The 18927-nt window shown below is 60.7% G+C and overlaps 3 protein-coding genes across 4 annotated transcripts; 2 read left to right on the forward strand and 1 right to left on the reverse strand.

The window, feature by feature from the left end:
- Nucleotides 1–1135: 1135 nt before the first annotated feature.
- On the forward strand, nt 1136–7528 carry RAD9A (RAD9 checkpoint clamp component A; the record flags this gene model as incomplete). Of its 2 annotated transcripts, XM_082660837.1 has the most annotated exons (11): nt 1136–1268; nt 1356–1426; nt 1878–2006; nt 2448–2562; nt 2650–2749; nt 5225–5331; nt 5422–5531; nt 5621–5685; nt 5776–5913; nt 6650–6857; nt 6946–7528. In XM_082660837.1, 11 exons carry the CDS (start codon nt 1235–1237, stop codon nt 7039–7041), a joined length of 1173 nt encoding a protein of 390 aa, XP_082516963.1. In that variant the 3' UTR covers nt 7042–7528. The 2 variants fall into 2 exon arrangements, with proteins under 2 accessions (XP_082516963.1, XP_082516962.1); XM_082660836.1 differs by lacking the exons at nt 1136–1268; nt 1356–1426 and having other exon boundaries at nt 1719–2006.
- Nucleotides 7529–7669: 141 nt separating this feature from the next.
- Nucleotides 7670–10975, reverse strand: PPP1CA (protein phosphatase 1 catalytic subunit alpha). Its single transcript, XM_082660838.1, has 7 exons — nt 10837–10975; nt 10184–10315; nt 9800–10030; nt 9083–9187; nt 8415–8638; nt 8198–8332; nt 7670–8116 (listed from the first exon to the last, which is right to left on the reverse strand). The coding sequence occupies exons 1-7, from the start codon at nt 10889–10891 to the stop codon at nt 8006–8008; spliced, it is 993 nt and encodes a 330-aa protein (XP_082516964.1). The 5' UTR covers nt 10892–10975; the 3' UTR covers nt 7670–8005.
- A 955-nt stretch (nt 10976–11930) lies between these two features.
- Nucleotides 11931–17801, forward strand: TBC1D10C (TBC1 domain family member 10C). The gene is made up of 10 exons (XM_082659610.1): nt 11931–11982; nt 12215–12393; nt 13142–13241; nt 13467–13574; nt 13661–13767; nt 13997–14111; nt 14803–14868; nt 14993–15182; nt 16678–16832; nt 17132–17801. Exons 2-10 carry the CDS (start codon nt 12218–12220, stop codon nt 17477–17479), a joined length of 1365 nt encoding a protein of 454 aa, XP_082515736.1. The 5' UTR covers nt 11931–11982; nt 12215–12217; the 3' UTR covers nt 17480–17801.
- Nucleotides 17802–18927: the final 1126 nt, after the last annotated feature.

The raw sequence follows: 18927 nt of genomic DNA on the forward strand, positions 1-18927 counted from the left end.
AGTACCATTTACACAGACCCTGCTAAAAGGCAAGAATAACCTCTCCCAGTGCTCCAGGGAAACTTGGTGAGGGAGTGGAGCTGAGGGCAAGGAGAGGAAGAAACAAAGTGGGGTCCAGGACTGCAGGCCAGGAGCAGGAGGGCAAGGGGCCCACAGACAAACATGGCCTCCTCACTGGGGACAGTACCAGAGGGGCAAGTCCAGATGGGCCCTAAAGGAACGCAGTGGTGCCCAGGGCCCTTCAAAGCACACTGGGTGCTGCAGGGAACTAGAGGTCAGGGAGCCCCTCCAGGATTTCCCTTCCAGTTCACGCAGCGGAGGACCGAGGCCCAGGGCTAGGGGAAGACCTGCCCGCCGATGAAGCCCCTCCTTCGGCACAGTCCCTTGGTCGTTTTTCAAAGGGCCACATACGCATGCGTCTAACCTCAGAAAACGTTTCCAGCCCTTCCCGTTAGTGACCCTCCTCATTTGGCAGCGCTCACCCCTCCTCTCACAGACCCACTTCCCTCCCAACGGGGGCAAAGCCCCATGCACCGCTGAGCCTTTACTCTCACCTTCCCCTGCCAGCCACACCCTTCTACCCCTTTCTGTCCGGAGAATCTTCTCTTCTTCGGGATCAACGCAGGATCCTCGAAGCCAGAGCGAACAGCCACTTCCCACCCCGGGATCCTGCCGCAACGTGCTTTAATTTCTTTTTAGTGCCAGTGGTTGCTGCTTCTGTGCGTGTCCCCGGCTCGGACTGGGTGCGACGGTCTGCCTTCGACCCCGTACCCACGACAGACGCCCAGAAAATCCGTTCTAAATTAGTGACCCAGGCGGGCTCGCCCGCACATCTCCGGATTCGCTTCCCCACGCTCTTTGAGCGCCTTGCGTTCGGGCGCGCAGCCGCGCTGGGCCCCGCTGACAGGCCCGGCTCACCCGGGGCGCTGAAGGGCCGAGGGAGGCCCTGGACCCCGCGAAGAGACAAGCCAGGAAGGCGCCCGGCGCTCCCGGATCACGTGACCGCCAGCAGCGGGACTCTGTCACGTGACGGCGCAGCCGGCGAGCGTTTTTCTCACGTGACGGAGGTGCAGGCGTGTGGCCCAATGAGGAGGCGGGGGCGGGGCTTCCGGGGGCGGTGCGCGGGAAGAGAACCCGGGGCACCCGCGGCGGCAGGGGAGACCCGGAGGGGAGCAGCGAGCTGGGGTCCAGTCCGGGGCCCGCCGCCTTTCACAACCCGGCCGCAGGGAGCAGCATGAAGTGTCTGGTTACGGGCAGCAACGTGAAGGGTGAGTTGGGGCCAGCCCGGGGCTGGGGGCACATGGGAGGGCCCAAAGCGCCAGCAAAGCAGTGTTTTTCTCCTCTCCTCCCCGCAGTGCTCGGCAAGGCCGTCCACTCCCTGTCCCGTATCGGGGACGAACTCTACTTGGAGCCCCTGGAAGACGGGGTGAGGAGCCACGGTATTGGGGGGGGGTGAGATTCCCACAGGGAGCCCTAACCTGGGCTCGAGTCTCGCCCCCATCAGATAGGATGCCGGTGGGCAGATTTGTCTGCTGAGTTACAGTTTCCTCCCCTGTTGCTGGGACGTCACCTTGAGCCCTGTCATCTTCCCAGACCAGTGTGTGAATTGAGAGCATTTGCCCTCCCTGAAGTGCCCGGGGGCGGGTGGGGTCGGCGCTGAAAGCTGTGTAGGGCCCTTGCTGCGGGAGCGGTGCTGAGGGGCACTCCGGGAAGGCTTCATGGAGAAGATACCCGCTGATTGGAGGGAGAGGGAGGGATTCAGCAGACGATGGTGGAAGTGGAGGACATTAGGGCAAGTGTGTGAGCAAAAGCCGGCCAGAGGGCTGGGCCTGACATTGCAGGTGATTGCATCCCTCTCCCTGCTTTTCCTGGCCCAGCTCTCCCTCCGGACCGTGAACTCCTCCCGCTCGGCCTATGCCTGCTTCCTCTTTGCCCCGCTCTTCTTCCAGCAGTACCAGGCGGCCACCCCTGGTCAGGACCCGCTGCGCTGTAAGATCCTGATGAAGGTGAGGCCCCTCCCTCAGCGGTGGCAGTGCACTCCCCCAGGAACCTCTACTAGTGCGTTTGCTCTGAGGCACACAGTAGGTGCCAGCTGGAGAGAGAAACATATGCAGGAGCAATCCAATGCAAAATGCAGCGCAGGGGCATAGTATGGACATCCACAGGGTACGGTAATGGGAGATACGGAGAGGCTAATTGATTCTGCCAGGGACCTGCAGGGAGTGGTGACATTCAAGCTGGTCCTTGAAAGGTAAGCAGGTCTTTCAAGGCATTCCAGACAAGCGGAACGGTATGAACGAAGGCCTGGAAGGGTGTAAATTTCTGTGTGTGTGGGAGGTCCTCTCCTGGTGTGACAGTGCTGAGCCCGTGATGGGCCAGAGCCTAAGGGGATGTGAGAGCTGGCTGGTGGAGGCGCGGCACTGGGCTGATGTGTTTCCATCGCCTAGTCGTTCCTGTCAGTCTTCCGCTCGCTGGCGATGCTGGAGAAGACCGTGGAGAAATGCTGCATCTCCCTGAATGGCAGGAGCAGCCGCCTGGTAGTTCAGCTGTACTGCAAATACGGTGAGTGAGCAGCTGGCTGGCCAGGTCGTCCTTGCGGCGTGGGGTGGAGGTTGGCGAGGCCCACTGAGACCCTGTCTGCCCATCCAGGGGTGAGGAAGACTCACAACCTGTCCTTCCAGGACTGCGAGTCCCTGCAGGCTGTCTTCGACCCAGCCGTGTGCCCCCATGTGCTCTGTGCCCCAGCAAGGTGAGCACGCTCCCTGGTTTCAAGCTGAGGCCTAGGTTTCTCTCTTCCTTCTTTGGGCCTCAACCGTCAGTTTAAGAAGGCACCTCCTCCATTTTCCCTACAGGGTTTCTGTAGACCTCAAGGAGTTTATCCAACCCGGTTTGCTTTCAAACCAGTTTGCTGGCTCCTCTAAGGGCAGAGGCTGGAGTGAGGAGGGGCTGGGTGCTCCCTTGTTCCATGTTCCTCATTGTCTTCTGGAGTCTGTATTCTCCACCTTAAAGGTCTGACTTGGTTTTCTGACCACTCAGACCCATCCTGACTCCTCTGTCAGAGAACGGGTCTCTGGCCTGCCCTCAAGTCTTCTCTGGCCTGAACACCTTTGAAGGTCCCTTAATTTTTGTGGCTCAGGGACTCATGACCCTTCTCTGGCCTTGTCATCCTTCTGGGATGATCCCCATTCAAGGGCAGCCTCTCTTCCTACCTGGCTGGGCTCTAGCCTCGAGGGGTCCCAGCAGGAGGCCAAGGAAGGAGGCTAGGAGGGGAAGTCCTGGTCCAGGAGGGCTGCCTGAATAAGCAGCTGTAGAGATGGAGCTGTTCTGGGGAATCAGAGGGGCTGTGCAGGGCCCAGGAGACTCCAGCAGATGCAAAGGTCCCTGGTGAAGACAAGAGCAGAGGGGATTGGCTCTCCTCCCACTCACCCACACGCTGGGTGCCACTTGCATCCAAGTAACCCAAGGTCTTGTGTTTCTTTTCTTTTGGTAGCCGAAGGCCATGGTAACCTCAAGGTCCATTTGGGTCCTGACTTTCTGTTTTTCTGAGTTCTGTTGAAACAGCACTGCCCAGGATCCCTTTGGGTAGAGAAAGAGGGAATCAATCTGTGGTCTGTATTTTGAGGATTTTTCTTTCTCTTTTTTATTTATTTATTATTTATTTATTTTCGGTACACGGGCCTCTCACTGCTGCGGCCTCTCCCGTCACGGAGCACAGGCTCCAGATGTGCAGGCTGAGCGGCCACGGCTCATGGGCCCAGCTGCTCTGCGGCATGTGGGATCCTCCCGGACCGTGGCACGAACCTGCGTCCCCCGCATCGGCAGGCAGACCCCCAACCACTGTGCCACCAGGGAAGCCCCTCTTTCTTTTTTAAAAAGAGCAGTTGTGTTGAGATCTATCCTGATGGGGCATTTTCCGTAAACCTACATCGTTGGAAAAACAGTCAGACTTCTTTTATCTTAGGTATTGGCCTATCCCAACAATCTGTACTGTTCTAGGGTGTGATGGCTTAGGAGTGAATGTGATTTGAACCTAATACATTTTTAGAGGGTGTCAAATTCAGAACCAGGCAGATCCACCTCCTGACCCTAAACATGGTCCTAAAGTAAATTGCTTGAGGAAATTGGATCCCAGAGATTACAGGTGGGGAATTCTGAAGTGTGTCCATATTCCATTGGAGATCAAAGAAGCCCAGCTAAGAGAATTGGGGGCTGACTCACATGACAGCTTATTTCTGAAAAGGCTATTTTATCTTGAAGATTATGAGTTTGGAGGAACTAAGGTGATGGACAGTGGAAAGAATCAGAACATGTGAAATTCCTTAAAAATTTATTGACTTAAATAATTTTGTCTCTGTTAGACGTAATACAAAAAAAAAACTTTAAAAAAAGCAGTTGTTTCTTGTTTTTAAATTTAATTAATTTATTTTTGGCTGCGTTGGGTCTTCGCTGCTGTGCGCGGGCTTTCTCTAGTTGCGGTGAGCGGGGGCTACTCTTCGTTGCAGTGCGCGGGCTTCTCATTGTGGTGGCTTCTCTTGTTGCAGAGCACGGGCTGTAGGCGCACGGGCTTCAGTAGTTTTGGGTCGCGGGCTCTAGAACTCAGGCTCAGTAGTTGTGGTGCACGGGTTTAGTTGCTCTGCGGCATGTGGGATCTTCCCAGACCAGGGCTCGAACCCATGTCCCCTGCGTTGGCAGGCGGATTCTTAACCACTGCGCCACTAGGGAAGCCCCTGTTTCTCTTTTTCTTATGGGCAATTTTAAATTCATATAAAAGTAGACGCCAGTTCCTGTCCCAAGTGTTTTGAGGCAAATTCCAGATGTTATTTCACCTGTAACTGTTTATCGGCATGTGTCTTCTAGACAAGGATCTGAGGGCTCTCCCTGAGGGCCGCATTTATGCAGACTGTGTGGGGATGGTCTCCCGCCCCTGGGTGGCCAGGTGCCGCCTGCCCGGTTTGGTTCAGCGCAAACAGCCCGTGCTTCCTGCTGTCTTCTGTGGGCTCTGCTCTTGTCCGCCCCGTCTCTTGCAAGTGGACTTCTCCCACGACAGCCTGGGAGCCTTGGACGGGGCAGGGACCATGTCCCGCTCCTGTCCTCCCTGGGGGCATGCTAGGCCTGGCCTGGTTCCCTTTGGACATTGGTGTGTGTCACCATCCCGCCTCAGATCCTGAGAGCGAAGCCACTGGGTGGGGCTGAGTCTTGGGGTGATGCTGTGCCCTCCTCACAGGGTCCTGGGGGAGGCTGTTCTGCCCTTCCCCCCTGCGCTGGCCGAAGTGACGCTGGGGATTGGCCGTGGCCACAGGATCATCCTGCGTAGCTACCAGGAGGAGGCAGGTGAGGGAGCCAGACATGGCCTGGGGCAGGGGGCAGAGATGGGCTGGGATGGGGCAGGGCCCAGGTTTCCTCCTGTTGCTGTCTCCACAGACAGCACCGTCAAAGCCATGGTGACCGAGATGAGCATCGGGGGGGAGGATTTCCAGCAGCTGCAGGCCCAGGAAGGGGTGGCCATCACTTTCTGCCTCAAGGAATTCCGGGTGAGGTTGCCCGCCACGCGCTCACTGCCCGGTCCACCGCACCTCCCTGCCCGGTGCGGGGCCTCACTGCTCTGCCTCTCCCTTCCCAGGGGCTCCTGAGCTTTGCCGAGTCAGCGAACTTGTCTCTCAGCATTTACTTCGATGGCCCTGGCAGGTAACTCCGAGCCTCAGGACAGGCGGGGGAGGGATCTGGGATGCCAGGAGCCAAAGGGCCTTGACCTTGCCTGGACCCGTCACCTGCCAGGCCAGCCATCTTTGCCATCAAGGACTCTCTGCTAGACGGCCACTTTGTCCTGGCCACGCTCTCAGAGCCGGACCCGCACCCCCAGGACCTGCGTGCCCCGGAGCTCCAGCAGCCAGCGCCTCAGCTTCAGGCTCACAGGTGAGAGCGCTCCCCACCCACTCCTCCTCCCCACCTCTGTGCACCCTGGGGAGCCTGCTGCTTCCAGCGTCAGTGCCTCCCCTCCCCCCACTTCCTGTTGGGCCCCAGCCCTGCAAGCTCAACCTTACTGGGCAGCTGTACTCAGAGACTCCCCCCACCCAGGGAAGTGTCCCCAGGGTCGGGCTGGCTTCCTTCTCTGGCTGAGGCCTCCCCTCCGAGCCTCCTCCCAGGCCAAGGAGGGAAAGGGCTGCCGGGAAGCGGGGGGCTGCCTGGGACTGGGGAAGCCGGTGGCTGAAAGGGCAGGTGGGTTGGGGAGGATGGGCCCAGTGTAGTTTAAGCAGAGGAAGTTTGGCCTGGCCCTCTGCCCAGCATGTCCCTGGGCCCCAGTGCGCTCCGGTTCCTGTCCCCTGGGAAGGTACGGGCTTGGGCCCCAGGTGGCCCAGCTTACAGAACTTGCTGCTCCCCTCCCCCAGCTGAGCTAAACCGGCCCCCAAGATGTCTCCCTCAGGCCTCTACCTCAACTCTGATGAAAGGATTCCAGGTCCACCCCCTCCAGGAAGCAGCCACTTAACCCCAGGCATCCTCTCCCCTCCCACCAAATCAGGAAGTAATAAAACCAAGAGGTCACCAACGGTCACAGGGCTTTTGCAGCCACCCGCTGAGCCCTCCAAGGTGGGGCCCTGCCTCTGTTCCCCCTCTTCTCTCCCTGCCCTTGCTAAGCCGTCTCTGCTTACAGCACGCCCCACCTGGACGACTTTGCCCTTGATGACATTGACTCGTACATGATCGCCATGGAAACCACCGTGGGCAGTGAGGGCTCACGGACACTGCCCTCCACCTCCCTTTCACCTGGCTTCCAGCCCCACTGTAGCCCTGGCTCCCACTCAGAGGAGGAAGATGACACCGAGCCCAGCACAGTGCCTGGGACTCCCCCACCCAAGAAGGTAGGGGCTGGCTGGAGACGGAGGCAGGGATGGGAGGCGGAGGGAGCAGCCTCCAGAGCTCACTTGGCTTCCTCTGTTTTCTCGCCAGTTCCGCTCGCTGTTCTTTGGCTCCATCCTGGCCCCTGCACACTCTCCCCAGGGGCCCAGCCCCGTGCTGGCTGAAGACAGTGAGGGGGAAGGCTGAGCTGAGAGGTCCTTGGAGGACTGGACCAGAGGAAGCCCCAGCCTCCCCATCTCCCAGCGCCAACCAGGGGCGGGGCCAGCTCTCCTCCAGGGTGGGTGGTAGAGGTGGGCTGTGCTGGAGCTCAGCTGGCTGGTCCTGCCGCCTCCCCCAGGCCCTGCTCGGCTATCTGTGACTGGCCTGGGTCCTGTCGTCTCCCTTCGGCCCCCAGTCGATCATGTCTGTTCCCAGTCTTGGTGCCGAGCTGCCACCTGCTGGGAGGCCCCTCACCTCTTTATCCAACCATGCGGCAGGGTTGGGGGCCTGCGTTCTCTAAGCCCACCTCCCTAAGAAAAAAACCTCGGTGGGGCTGCTGGCCCCTGCTGATCCACCTTCTCTGCCAACCAGGACCTGTTCCTCCCTCAGATCCTGGGTACACCTCGGGGATCCCCTGTGCCCGGCACACACTGTTTTGCTTGCTTTTCCAAAACTCTCTGGCCCTGACTTGGAAATTCCAAAGGCCCCTGTGACCTGAGCGTGTGGCTGGTGTTTCCCTCGCTCGGGCCCCATGCCCAGCAAGCCTCCCAAGTGGCCCTAGGCAGAAGAGGTCGCCAGGCGCGGCATTTCGGACAAGGGAGACAGACGCCATGGCGAGAATCCAGCTTTGACCTTTATTCGAGAGACCAGATGGGTCGCCCCAGGATCCGGCTGCCAGCCCTGAGGCCAAGCAAGGCTGGGGACCCACAATCTGGCCCTGCTCTGCCCTGAGCTGCAGCCTCAGCCCCAGGATCCTGCCTGCAGCCACTGCAGGTGCAGGTGGAAGGAGCCCTGGGGGTTGGACGCTGCTATTGATTCATAAAAAAAAGAAAAATACACCAAGGCTCCGTGTTCCCTGTGATGGGCGGCCCTAGGGGGCCAGCACGAACCCTCACAGCTACGTGATTTCTGTACAATCCACCGTCTGGGGCAGAGGGCGGGCACACGGGGGCTATTTCTTGGCTTTGGCGGAGTTGCGGGGCGGGGTGATGGGCCGGCCTCCAGGGTTCAGGCCGCTGAACTGCCCATATTTCCCCTTGTTCTTGTCGGCGGGCTTGAGGATCTAAAAGAGGCAAGCTGGTCAGGCTCATGGGGCTGAGCCATGGGCCCCTCCCGCCCCTTCCATCCCCATCTCCACCCCCACCTGGAAGGAACACATGAGCGTCTCGTCCACGCTCATCATGGCGCCTGCGTTGTCAAACTCGCCACAGTAGTTAGGAGCTGAGAAGAGTGTCACCAGCTGCCGCTTGGCAAAGAACTCATAGCCATCTTCTACCACCTGGACGAGGGTGGGGACAGTTAGTTCAGCAGGTGCTGCTGCCCGGCCCCCGCTGCCACCCAGACCAGAGCTGCCAGCCCACCTGGTGTGCCCGGCAGATGAGATCCAGGTCGTGCTTGTGCAGGAACTTGGCCACGACCTCAGCTCCAAAGGTAAAGGAGACGCCACGGTCATTCTCGCCCCAGCCCTGCACGTCCTTGTCAGGGTCAGACCACAGCAGGTCACACAGCAGGCCCTGGTCTGGCACGTCTGTAGGCCGCATGATACGCCGGATCTGCTCCATGGACTGTAGGTCCGGGGACAGGCCTGGGGGGCACCGGGGGCAGGTCACTTCCTCAAGCCTCAAAACAAGGGCCCTCCCTTCTCCAGGAAGCCTTTGCCAATCAGCCTCTGTTCCCTCAACCCGCCGCCCTCTCCTGGATTCCTGGGAGCCTAGACAGGCAGAGCTCATCGCCTTCTGCCTCTTCAAGTCCCTGTCCCTTCCAGGAGCACAGTGTTCCCTGGAAAAAGACAAGCAAACTCCACGCAAGAAACCGAGGCCACGACATGACAGTGAGTGCAGCCTAATGCTGGGGTGCGGGGGGACTTTGTGGAAGAAGTGATATCCAAACCAGGGCTCCAGGGAGAGCTGTTCCAGGTGGCTGAGAATGTGTCCTTCAGCTAACACTTCTGTCCCAAATCCCCCAGGGATGTGGCCAGGCTCGTCCTGCCCAAGCATTCCCTTGCCATGCGGCCCAGAGCCGCCCTCACCCCCGTGACAGCAGAAGATCTTTTCATCCACAATGGCAGCAATAGGCAGGCAGTTGAAGCAATCGGTGAAGGTTTTCCATAGTTTGATGTTGTAGCGTCTCTTGCCTGCCCAGAGGAAGGAGAGGGCTCGCGAGAAGGCCTGTCTGCCCCACCCTCAGTGTGGGTCTCTGGGCCTTCCAGGGCACACTGTGTGTTGTTCAGACACAGCTGGGAGAAGAGAATGGAAGGCAAGAAGGGAACCCCCCCCCCGGGCCAATCCCCACCCCACTGCCTCCCAAGACGAATTCTAAGGCAGCTGAGTCCACAGGAACCCCCAAGTTCCAGTTCTGGAACAACCTCAGGGTTGGCACTCACCCCCCTGCACATGAGCAGAGCCAGGCCAAGACCGGGTCTGGTCTCTCTCAGCTTCTGGCCAAGAGAGTCCAGTCCAGACAGGCATCCTAAGTGCTTAAGTAACGGATGCACTGGAGGGGGGTGTCGGCAGGCAAGGCCCTGCATTAGAATGCTGGCAGCCCTTCAGTCGGCAACCATTCACCACGTCCCTCCTGAGCGCCAGGACCCATGCCAGGAGGGCAGGGCGGAGAGACGTGAACTGGCCCTGCCTTCACAGAACTCAGTCTAGCAGGTGTTTGTCAAACACTGCTACCCCAGCCACCAGGTCAACACGAGGGTCGCACTGAATGGTGACCTTCAGCCCCAGAGGCTCCGCCCACTCACACTCATCGTAGAAGCCGTAGATGCGGTTGATGCTGGCGCACTCGTGGTTCCCACGGAGCAGAAAGAAGTTCTCGGGGTACTTGATCTTATAGGCCAGCAGCAAGCAGATGGTCTCCAAAGACTGCTTGCCCCTGTCCACGTAGTCCCCCAGAAACAGGTAGTTGCTCTCTGGAGGGAAGCCGCCGTACTCGAACAGCCGCAGAAGGTCGTAGTACTGGCCATGAATGTCGCCTGTGACCCAGAGAACCAGGTCAGCACTAGATGCAGTCTGAACTTGAACCCAGGGCCAGGGTTGGACTCAAGGGTGGAGAGATCCAGGGACTTTGGCTGGTGGTGGTGGGTACCCACTTTCAGGAAACAAAGGGGCCTGGGCAGGGGGCTCACCACAGATCTTGAGGGGTGCCTCCAGCTCCAGAAGAATGGGCTGGCTCAGGAAAATCTCCCGGGATTTGAGGCACAGACCACGGATCTCGTTCTCTGTCAGCTGTACATTCTTTCCAGGCCGCGAGCCCTGCACTGGGAGTGGAATGAGGCGTCAGGACCCTCAGGCGAGAAGAGGGTGGGTGACATGGGTGGCCCCGTAGGCACTTCTGGGGGGCGCCTGGGCCTCCCGGGCCCCGCCTCGCCCAGGGGCAGCTGTTGCTGCTCAGCCTCCTGGGACCCCCGCCTCAAGCCTCAAGGGACGAGACCCCCAACTACCCTCAAGACACTCGAAAGGGGACTGCTGTGCGCGGAGGCCTGCCAAAACCTCAGAACACAGGACCCCTTGCTTGGGGGGGCTAGGCTTCTCGGATTTCTAACCCCAAGAGCCCTGGCTAACCCGTGCGCCCCCGCCCTGCTCTGGCAAGGGGAGCAACCCCGGACCTCCCAGGGGCGCCGCAATTGGGAAGGGGGGCACCTGCGGCCACGGGACCTCGCGGCCCGTCCCCGCCCAGTCTAAGCTGGTCCTGGGAGGGGCAAGTCCACCCGCGCGCCACTTCCGGGCCGGGCAGGGGACCAGGGCGCGGCCGGCGCCCACCTCCCCTGCCCCGGCCAACCTTCCAGCAGGCGCCCGATGATAGAGTCCAGGTTGAGCTTCTCGCTGTCGGACATGGCGGCGCCGCCGCTCTGGCCCCAGCAGCTCCGGGCCCGCTCCTGCCTCCCGCCCTCCCGCTGCCTCCTTCCGGCCTGGCGCTCCTTCCGCCCGCCCCGGCTCGCCGCCCCGCCTCCTAGGCCTCCTGCCCCGCCCCGCCCCGCCCCGCCCCGCCCCGCCCGCTGCCCCTGCGCTCTAGCGCCTCCGCCGGACGCAGGGCGCAGGGGTCGCGGCGGCCCGGGAGGCGGGGCCTCGGTCAGGGGACCGGACTTGGACTGACTCGTGTGTCTGGGGCGGAGCCTGCCCTGTGGGCGGGGCTTCATGGGGCGAGGTCAAGCCTAGCTCCGCCCTTGAGTTACCCTCGGCTGTTCGGAGGAGGTGCGGTCGGAAGTACTGTGGCAGTTGTTTTTCTCTTTCAAGGGCTAAGCAGTCCTTCCCACTTCTGTCCTGGTCGGGAAGGTTGTGTGACCTCATTGGTAACTCATTGGGTCTCCCCAAACAGTGCAGATTAAGCCCTTGAAGTGCAGGAAAGGAAACTGAGGCTCAGAGATAGTAAGAGTTAGCCTCGAATTCACGGAGGACCTCTACCTCCTGAGTCTGGGGCCCTCGGGCGACTGGCTAGGTAGATCCAGACACCTGTTGCTGAACTCCGAGCTCATTTTGGTCCACACTGCCTGTGGTGCATGCTAAATTATTACTTTTTGTAATGTCTCATTCTTGCCTTTTGAGTAGCATAGTAATGCTACATTGTGTGCATGTTGAAAGTATTACTTTGTAAAGAGCAAACACTAAATACACCATGATACTCGTTGGACCCTGAATCGAGTGTTTTACATGCCAGTGACCTCAAATCTGGAGGCAGCCTGCCCTCTCTACCTCTGGCAGGCCCTGGCCGCATCACACCCAGCACAGGAACCCAAGCCTGCACCCACCCAGCCCACCGGGATGGTGGGAGGAGCCCATGGCCCAGGGCCAGTGGGGCAGGCCGGAAGAGCCCGGGACAGGAAGGGGTAACTACCCCCCCACACGCACTTAGGAGGGGCCCCCCGGCTGGTTGACGAAGCTGTGGCTGAGGAGGAAGTGAGAGGAGGAGGTGAGGTGCAGCAAGGAGGTAAGCTGGGCTGCAGGGGACAGGGGCCTGGCCTTTCTGCCACTTCTGGGCCCATGCTCCACCCCCACCCCACAAGAGAAGAGGGGACAGAAGGGGCTTGGAGAGATACCCTGAAATCTGCTCCCTCTGACCACGCAGTCAGGTCCTGGGGCTGGGGCCTGGCTGGATAGGAGCCCAGGCCCCAGGCTGGCTAGGAGCCGCCTCTCATGTTGGCTTTCCCCACATGTTGCAGCCTATGGCATCAGGCGTCTGCAGCACCATGGCCCAGGCCCTGGGGGAGGACCTGGTGCAGCCTGGTGAGCTGCAGGATGACTCCAGCTCTTTGGGGTCTGACTCAGAGCTGAGTGGGCCCGGCCCATATCGCCAGGCTGACCGCTATGGCTTCATTGGGGGCAGCTCAGCAGAGCCAGGGTAAGTAGGGAAGGGATGGAGTAGGGCGGTGGGGTGCTGGGAATAAGGGTGGGAGCTGAGGGCTGAATTCTAGAGTGAGGTCCAACCTCGAGGGTCCTGGGCGGGTCTGGGGACTCAGCCACTATCATCCCTTCTCAGGTTCCAGATGGAATCCTAAGGTTAGCAGGGCTGTGGGGGGTGGCTCCTGTATGTCTCTTTTACTCCCAGTTTCTGAGGGTTTCCACCCACCTCTGGGGCCAAACATTCTTCTCCTTTTAATCTGGCCCGGGAATCCCAGATCCAGATCACAGAACCCACACTTCTTCCCCCACCAATCCTCTGCATTCCTCATGTACAGACAGGAAGACAAGTCCAGAAACAGTTAGGAAGATCACACAGCAGATCAGAGACAGAATCAGACCCAAACTCACAACTCCTGGCTTCTAGTCTAGGACTCTGTCTACCCAACTTCCCTGATGACTTGTCTGTGTCCCTATCCTGGGGGACAATCAACAAGCCCCTTCCTCAACACACACCTACACACCCCCTTCAGTCTCTCCTGCTTCCACCCACATCGGAGCCACATCCTTTCCTGTCCCCATGACAACCACTGGCAACTCCTGGGTGACAGGTCCCCACCCCGCCCCAGAGATTCCCAGAGATCTCCAGGGCCAGGAGTTAGGCTCACCCAGGTAGCATGAAGGGTGGCAAATGTGGGCTCTGGGTAACAGCTGCCCAGCGCCTGGACACCTGTGCCATATGTCCCCAGGCCAGGTCACCCTCCTGCAGACCTTATCCGCCAGCGGGAGATGAAGTGGGTAGAGATGACCTCACACTGGGAGAAAACCATGTCTCGGCGGTACAAGAAGGTGAGGGGGAGAGTGGTCCCACCCAGGCCTCCGTGGCTCAGCCCCCTTTGCCTCGGCCCATACCCAGGCAAAATTCACCCCTCCCATGTCCCAGTACCTCCTGCCTTTTCTCCCTGCTACCCAAAGTGGCTCTTGCCTGATGACAGGTTGTGCTTGGGGCCTGCCGACAGGAGCAGGGGAAGCTGGTGTGGCTGGCCTAACGGGGTCCCTTGGCCTCACCCACAGGTAAAGATGCAGTGCCGGAAAGGCATCCCCTCGGCCCTGCGGGCCCGGTGCTGGCCCCTGTTGTGCGGGGCCCATGTGTGTCAGCAGAACAGCCGTGACACTTATCAGGTGAGGGAACTGGCAGGGGTCCCACCTCCCTTCCCTGGCCCTTCACCACTCTGGGCCTTCACATTCACCTTTTTGTCCACCCACAGGAACTGGCTGAGGCCCCTGGGGACCCACAGTGGATGGAGACCATCGGCAGGGACCTGCACCGCCAGTTCCCTCTGCATGAGATGTTTGTGTCACCCCAGGGTCACGGGTACGAGGCCAGTGATGCCCAGGGACCCCCAGCCCCACAACCCCCAGGTGCTTTGGCCTAGTACCACCCCACCCCACCCCCCCCACCCCCACCCCCGCTCCAGCTTTATATCTTTGCATCTCAGAGGACCCAGCAAGGCCCTCAGGGGGCTGAGGCCTGGGAAAGGGCCGCCAGAGGGTGGGGAAGGGATGCCCGGAGGACTGGCCCCTAACGGGGTCTTCTGGCACAGGCAGCAGGGGCTCCTCCAGGTACTCAAGGCCTACACCCTATATCGGCCGGAACAGGGCTACTGCCAGGCCCAGGGCCCTGTGGCTGCCGTGCTGCTCATGTATCTGCCCCCAGAGGTGAGTACCCTCAACCCTGCTACGGGGACCCAAGACCCTGACCCCCTAACCCCAGTGATCCATGACCCCCAACGCTGATGACCTAGGGACCTAGTAATCCTGTGCCCTGGACCCATGGCCCCTCCATCCCCAGGAACTCTGGCCTCAGGGACCTGGGATCCTTGACTCCTACCCAAACCTGTCCTAGTGAGTGACCCAGGGCCTCATGACCACCAACCTCAGCGACCTTCAAACCCAACGACCTTGACTGCAGGAACATGGAACCCTGAGCCCTGACATTTGCCCCAATGATCTAGGAGTCTGGTTGTTATTACCTTGACCTCATGACTTCTGATTCTGAACCCTGTGACCATGATCCCTGACCCCAGTGACCCCAAGAACCCAAGACTTGAACTTTGGGACCCTCCCTAGCCTTGACCAGTGAGCCCCTACCCTGTGACCCTCAAATTCAACCCCCTGAGCCCTGTGACTTCCAACTCCCTACACCCCTTGTTGGCCTCTATCTGGGCAACAGGAAGCTTTTTGGTAAGACCTGCCCCTCCTTACCAGCCCCAGCACTGAGTCCAGGCTCCTGGCTCCAGAGTCACCCCAGATGGTGTCCAGACCCTCCCCTGCACCCCTTTCCCCCGCCCTGTGGTCCCCTCCGTGGCCCCCTCTGCGGTGGGCACTCAAGGCTTGTGCCCGCCCCCAGGAGGCCTTCTGGTGCCTGGTACAGATCTGCGAGGTTTACCTCCCTGGCTACTACGGGCCCCATATGGTGAGAGGCTGGGATGGGGCCAGAGGGCACAGGGGGAGGGCCTGGGCGGGGGGTGGGGAGGGGCCTGGGGACTGGGTGGGGACCTGGGGACCGGGAGTGGAGATGCTGACGGAAGTGGCCACAGGAGGGTGTACGGTTGGACGCCGAGGTGTTCACGGCCCTGCTGCGGCGGCTGCTCCCGCGTGTGCACAAGCACCTGCAGCAGGTGGGCGTTGGGCCCCTGCTCTACCTGCCCGAGTGGTTCCTGTGCCTCTTCGCCCGCTCCTTGCCCTTCCCCACGGTGCTGCGTGTCTGGGACGCTTTCCTTAGTGAGGGTGAGTGTGTGGCTGGCCAGGTGGGCGGGGGCAGGCGTGGGAACTGGGGCCGGAAGCCTCGGGTGCCTGGTGTGCAGAGGGGATGAGGGTGCCAGCTCTGCTCTGCCCCACCGCCACTGCCAGTCCTGGTCTGGGGTCTGGGTGCTGGGGTGTGCTGAGGGTGACAGCGCCCTGTGGCTCTGGGGAAACGGCCCAGCCCTTGGCCACGGATCACCAATGTTATGAATGATAGCCCCCACCCCCAGCAGTGAGACCACCACAGGGAGGGCACCATCTGCTTGGGGGAGGGCTGGAGTCGGGGGGCGCTGCAGAGATCACAGCAGTGAGCCAGCTCAGGGAGCGGGCACAGTGGGGGCATGGCCGATGGAGCCCCACGGGCCCTGGTGAGCGCTCTCGGAGGCCAGCGCTGCTCCGGAAGCCAGGGCCACTTGAGTGAGTGAGACCTACATTCTGGTGGAAGTGGGGATGGGAGGCGACGGTACTAAATTAACAAGATATTTATAGATTGTCAGAAGTTCTGTGAAGGAAATAAAACAAAGGATGTGCCAGAGTGTAGGGGGGCGGCAGGAGGAGAGTTTAAAGGTGCTCGCGGCTGCTCTATGGAAGAGGCAAACTTGCAGGGCCAGTGTGGAGGCGGAGAGGCCAGGCTACAGACGACTGACGTGGGGGTGCAGACATGGGAGAAGTGCCAGGCCAAGAGCAGGGTGGTTGGACCAAAAAATGGTAGAAATCAATCAGTACATCTATTGAGCACCTGCTGTATGCCCAGTTGGCTTCAGGCTGGCTTAGAGCTCTGGCCACGGGTGTCCAAGTTGCCATCTACATGGCCTCCCCTGCAGACTCAGACCTCGAGGGCGGGGCAGGGCAGGGCCCCCCGTCAGGGTGGCTGAGCTACCCTTGCCCTCTGCCTCAGGCTCCCTTTCATAACGGTGACACCGTTAGTAGTCACTGCTGTCCCTTTACAAGTCACAGTTGTCACCAGACCTCGCTGGTCCCCTGACTGCTGTTCTCAGCAGACCCGAGGCTACCAGGAAGGAATTCTGAGGCTCCAGGAACAGGCCCAAGGTCACACCCATGTGTGTGTGTGCGTGTGTGCGTGTTTGTGTGCATGTGTGTCCTATGTTCTTGGCTTAGAGGTGAGGAGTTCTGGCTAGAATCTTTCTAGAATCAGAAGCCCACAGGTCTGAGCTGGAAAGGCCTTCACGTCACCACCCAGCCCCTCCTTGGAGGGACGAGGAGCTGAGGCCCAGAATGAGAAGGCTTGGCGTGAGGCGTTCAGTAGCCCCTGGCTCCTGGCAGGCTGCTCTGCCCACAAGTGTCTGTGGCCGCTGAGACATGCTGGCCAGAGCTCTCAGATTGCCACCGTGCTCTCAGTCATTGGGTCACGGCAGCAGAGCTGCAGGAGGGTGGAAGGAGTCTGGCTGAGGGCAGGTTCAGGTGCAGACTGAGGAAGCTCAGGGCTGGCCCCCCAACTGAGTGAGCCCCCGGCCTGCAGGTGTGAAGGTGCTGTTCCGCGTGGGTCTGACACTGGTACGCCTGGCACTGGGCACCACTGAACAGCGCCTGGCCTGCCCAGGGCTCCTGGAGACGCTCGGCGCCCTTCGAGCCATCCCGCCCACCCAGCTGCAGGAGGAGGTCTTCATGCCCCAGGTGGGTGCCCCTTGCCCGCCCTCTGCAATGGCCCAGCCCCCCTGCACAGTTGCGGAAACTGAGTCCCAGAGGGGGAAGTCAGAGTAAGAACCGGGGCTCAGTTCTTGTCCTCTGAGCAGCAGAGAATGTGGAAACCCCAGGCCTCAAGTGGCTTTCGGTGGCTCCTTTAGTCTCTTTGTCTGTCAGCCCCTCAGCCCTCAGCCACTTCCTGCGGCTGTGTCCTGCCCGCCCCACAGGGATCTCATCGCTTCCTGCCCTCCCCCAGGCCAGGCAGATTCAGTATCAACTGCTCCCCACAGGTGCACAGCGTGGCCCTGTCCGAACAGGACTTGCAGCGGGAGATCAAGGCCCAGCTGGCCCAGCTGCCCGCGTCGGCATCTGGGCCACCCCCGAGGCCGCAGGCCCGCCTGCCTGGGGCCCAAGCCATCTTTGAGGCCCAGCAGCTGGCAGGAACCCGGGGAGCCACGAGGCCCGAGGTGCCCCGCATCGTGGTTCAGCCCCCGGAGGAGCCCAGGCCGCCGCGGCGCAAGCCCCAGACCCGAGGCAAGACTTTCCACGGGCTGCTGACTCGGTCCAGGGCCCCCCGTATCGAGAGCCCCGCCAGGTCCCATCGAGGCTCCACCTCCTCCCTGGACACCCGATTCTGAAGGTCCCACTTCTGAGGGTACCAGAGACTCAGGGTCCCCCAACCCCAATTGCCTGAACGGTGGATGCCAGCCTCCAAGTAGGCACCGCACTTTACAGCCGGGATGGATGCCTCAGCTTCTTTCCCGTGGACTGTGTCAGGCTCGAGGATGAAGGAAGGTGAGAGAGTGAGGTTTTGAGGACCCAGGCCCATCATCCGCCCACGGAGCTGTCCTGGTGCCTGGGCCCTTGCAAGCATCAAGCTGGCGCTGAAGGAGGGTGAGGTTAGGGGCACAGGCTGGGCTTAGGGGACCCGAAGGCTCCTGGGGAGGCCTGGAATAAAGTCTGAGCAGAAGCCCGTATGCAGTCAGATGGAACGCCTTCCAGCATCAACCCCGGACCAGTGGCTCCTTCCCCTCCAACCCTCACTCCCCTCACAGCCCCGCCCCTCCGAGCCCAGCCCTGGCGCCTCAGGGCTCACTGAGGCTGCCTATTGGCTGCTGGAAGGTCTTCACCAGCACCAGGAGCCAATGGTAAGCTGCAGTGCCCAGCCTCTTGGGGTCAGGGAAGGCTTCTGCACCTGGGGGAGGAGGTCTCCCCAAGTGGATGCTGGGCCCAGAAGTGGGACTCTGTCCCCTCTTCTGCTCCCTCTCCCTGCTGGTTCAGGATTCCCCCCAGGGCTGTGGGCACTCTAAGGCAAGTTCACCCCCCACCCATGGTCCTGGTCCCGTCCTCAGAGAGAGCCCGCTGAGAACAAAGGCCTAGTGTGCCCGGACAAAGGAGGAAGGGCCCGCCAGCCCTTGCCCCCTGCCTAAGCCCCAGCCGCGCCCCCTGGGGACTGCCACTGTGGAAACTCCTCCCACACTCGCTAATTGCCCCCGTGGGCACCTGAGGTGCCTGGGACAGGAGCCATCGCCAGGACAACGGGGCTGGTTCTGATGTAGGCTTATGTTCCTGCAGGACCCGTTCCCAGTGCCCTGCCTTCCTGCTTCCTTGGGTGCCCTCCCCTGAAGGGGGGAGGGGGAGTACCCGGAGAAAGTGTCTGCAGTCCCACTTAAATGGTGGAGTGGGTTCTTAGTTCCCTGACCAGGGATCCAACCTGAACCTCCTGCAGTGGAAGTGCCGGAGTCTGAACCACTGGACCGCCAGGGAAGTCGCAATGGTGGAGCGTTTGATCCATCCTTCTCAGTGGCTGAGCTGGAGTGTTGGCACCCTCAGATCTGGTGACAGGGCCACGGCTGCAGGAACACGCCCCCTCCACATATACTCTTGTGCGCTGACTGTGTGACTGGCCAGGCCCTGGGTCCTGGGCAGACCATCCCACTCCCTGAAGGAGGGACTCACGGAGGTCCAGACCCAGAGCTGAAGTTTACCTGGGGGGAAACTAAGGCTCAGGAGGGGAGGCAACTGGGCCAAAGCTTTGCTGCCCTGGGCAGACCCAAGGTTCACCGCTACCCCCGCATCAACAGCC

This window comes from Grampus griseus (assembly GCF_964374135.1).
Source record: "Grampus griseus genome assembly, chromosome: 8".
Classification (NCBI taxonomy): domain Eukaryota; kingdom Metazoa; phylum Chordata; class Mammalia; order Artiodactyla; family Delphinidae; genus Grampus; species Grampus griseus.

Excerpts from the sequence above, each read along its gene's own strand:
- PPP1CA (XM_082660838.1), bottom strand. The coding sequence starts at position 10,891 with ATGTCCGACAGCGAGAAGCTCAACCTGGACTCTATCATCGGGCGCCTG. Across the intron at positions 8,639-9,082 it reads GATCTTCTGCTGTCACGGGG|GCCTGTCCCCGGACCTACAG; the intron begins GTGAGGGCGGCT and ends GGTGCCCCCCAG. Across the intron at positions 8,333-8,414 it reads TCATCTGCCGGGCACACCAG|GTGGTAGAAGATGGCTATGA; the intron begins GTGGGCTGGCAG and ends ACCCTCGTCCAG.
- TBC1D10C (XM_082659610.1), top strand. The coding sequence starts at position 12,218 with ATGGCATCAGGCGTCTGCAGCACCATGGCCCAGGCCCTGGGGGAGGAC. Across the intron at positions 12,394-13,141 it reads GGCAGCTCAGCAGAGCCAGG|GCCAGGTCACCCTCCTGCAG; the intron begins GTAAGTAGGGAA and ends ATATGTCCCCAG. Across the intron at positions 13,768-13,996 it reads GTGTCACCCCAGGGTCACGG|GCAGCAGGGGCTCCTCCAGG; the intron begins GTACGAGGCCAG and ends CTTCTGGCACAG.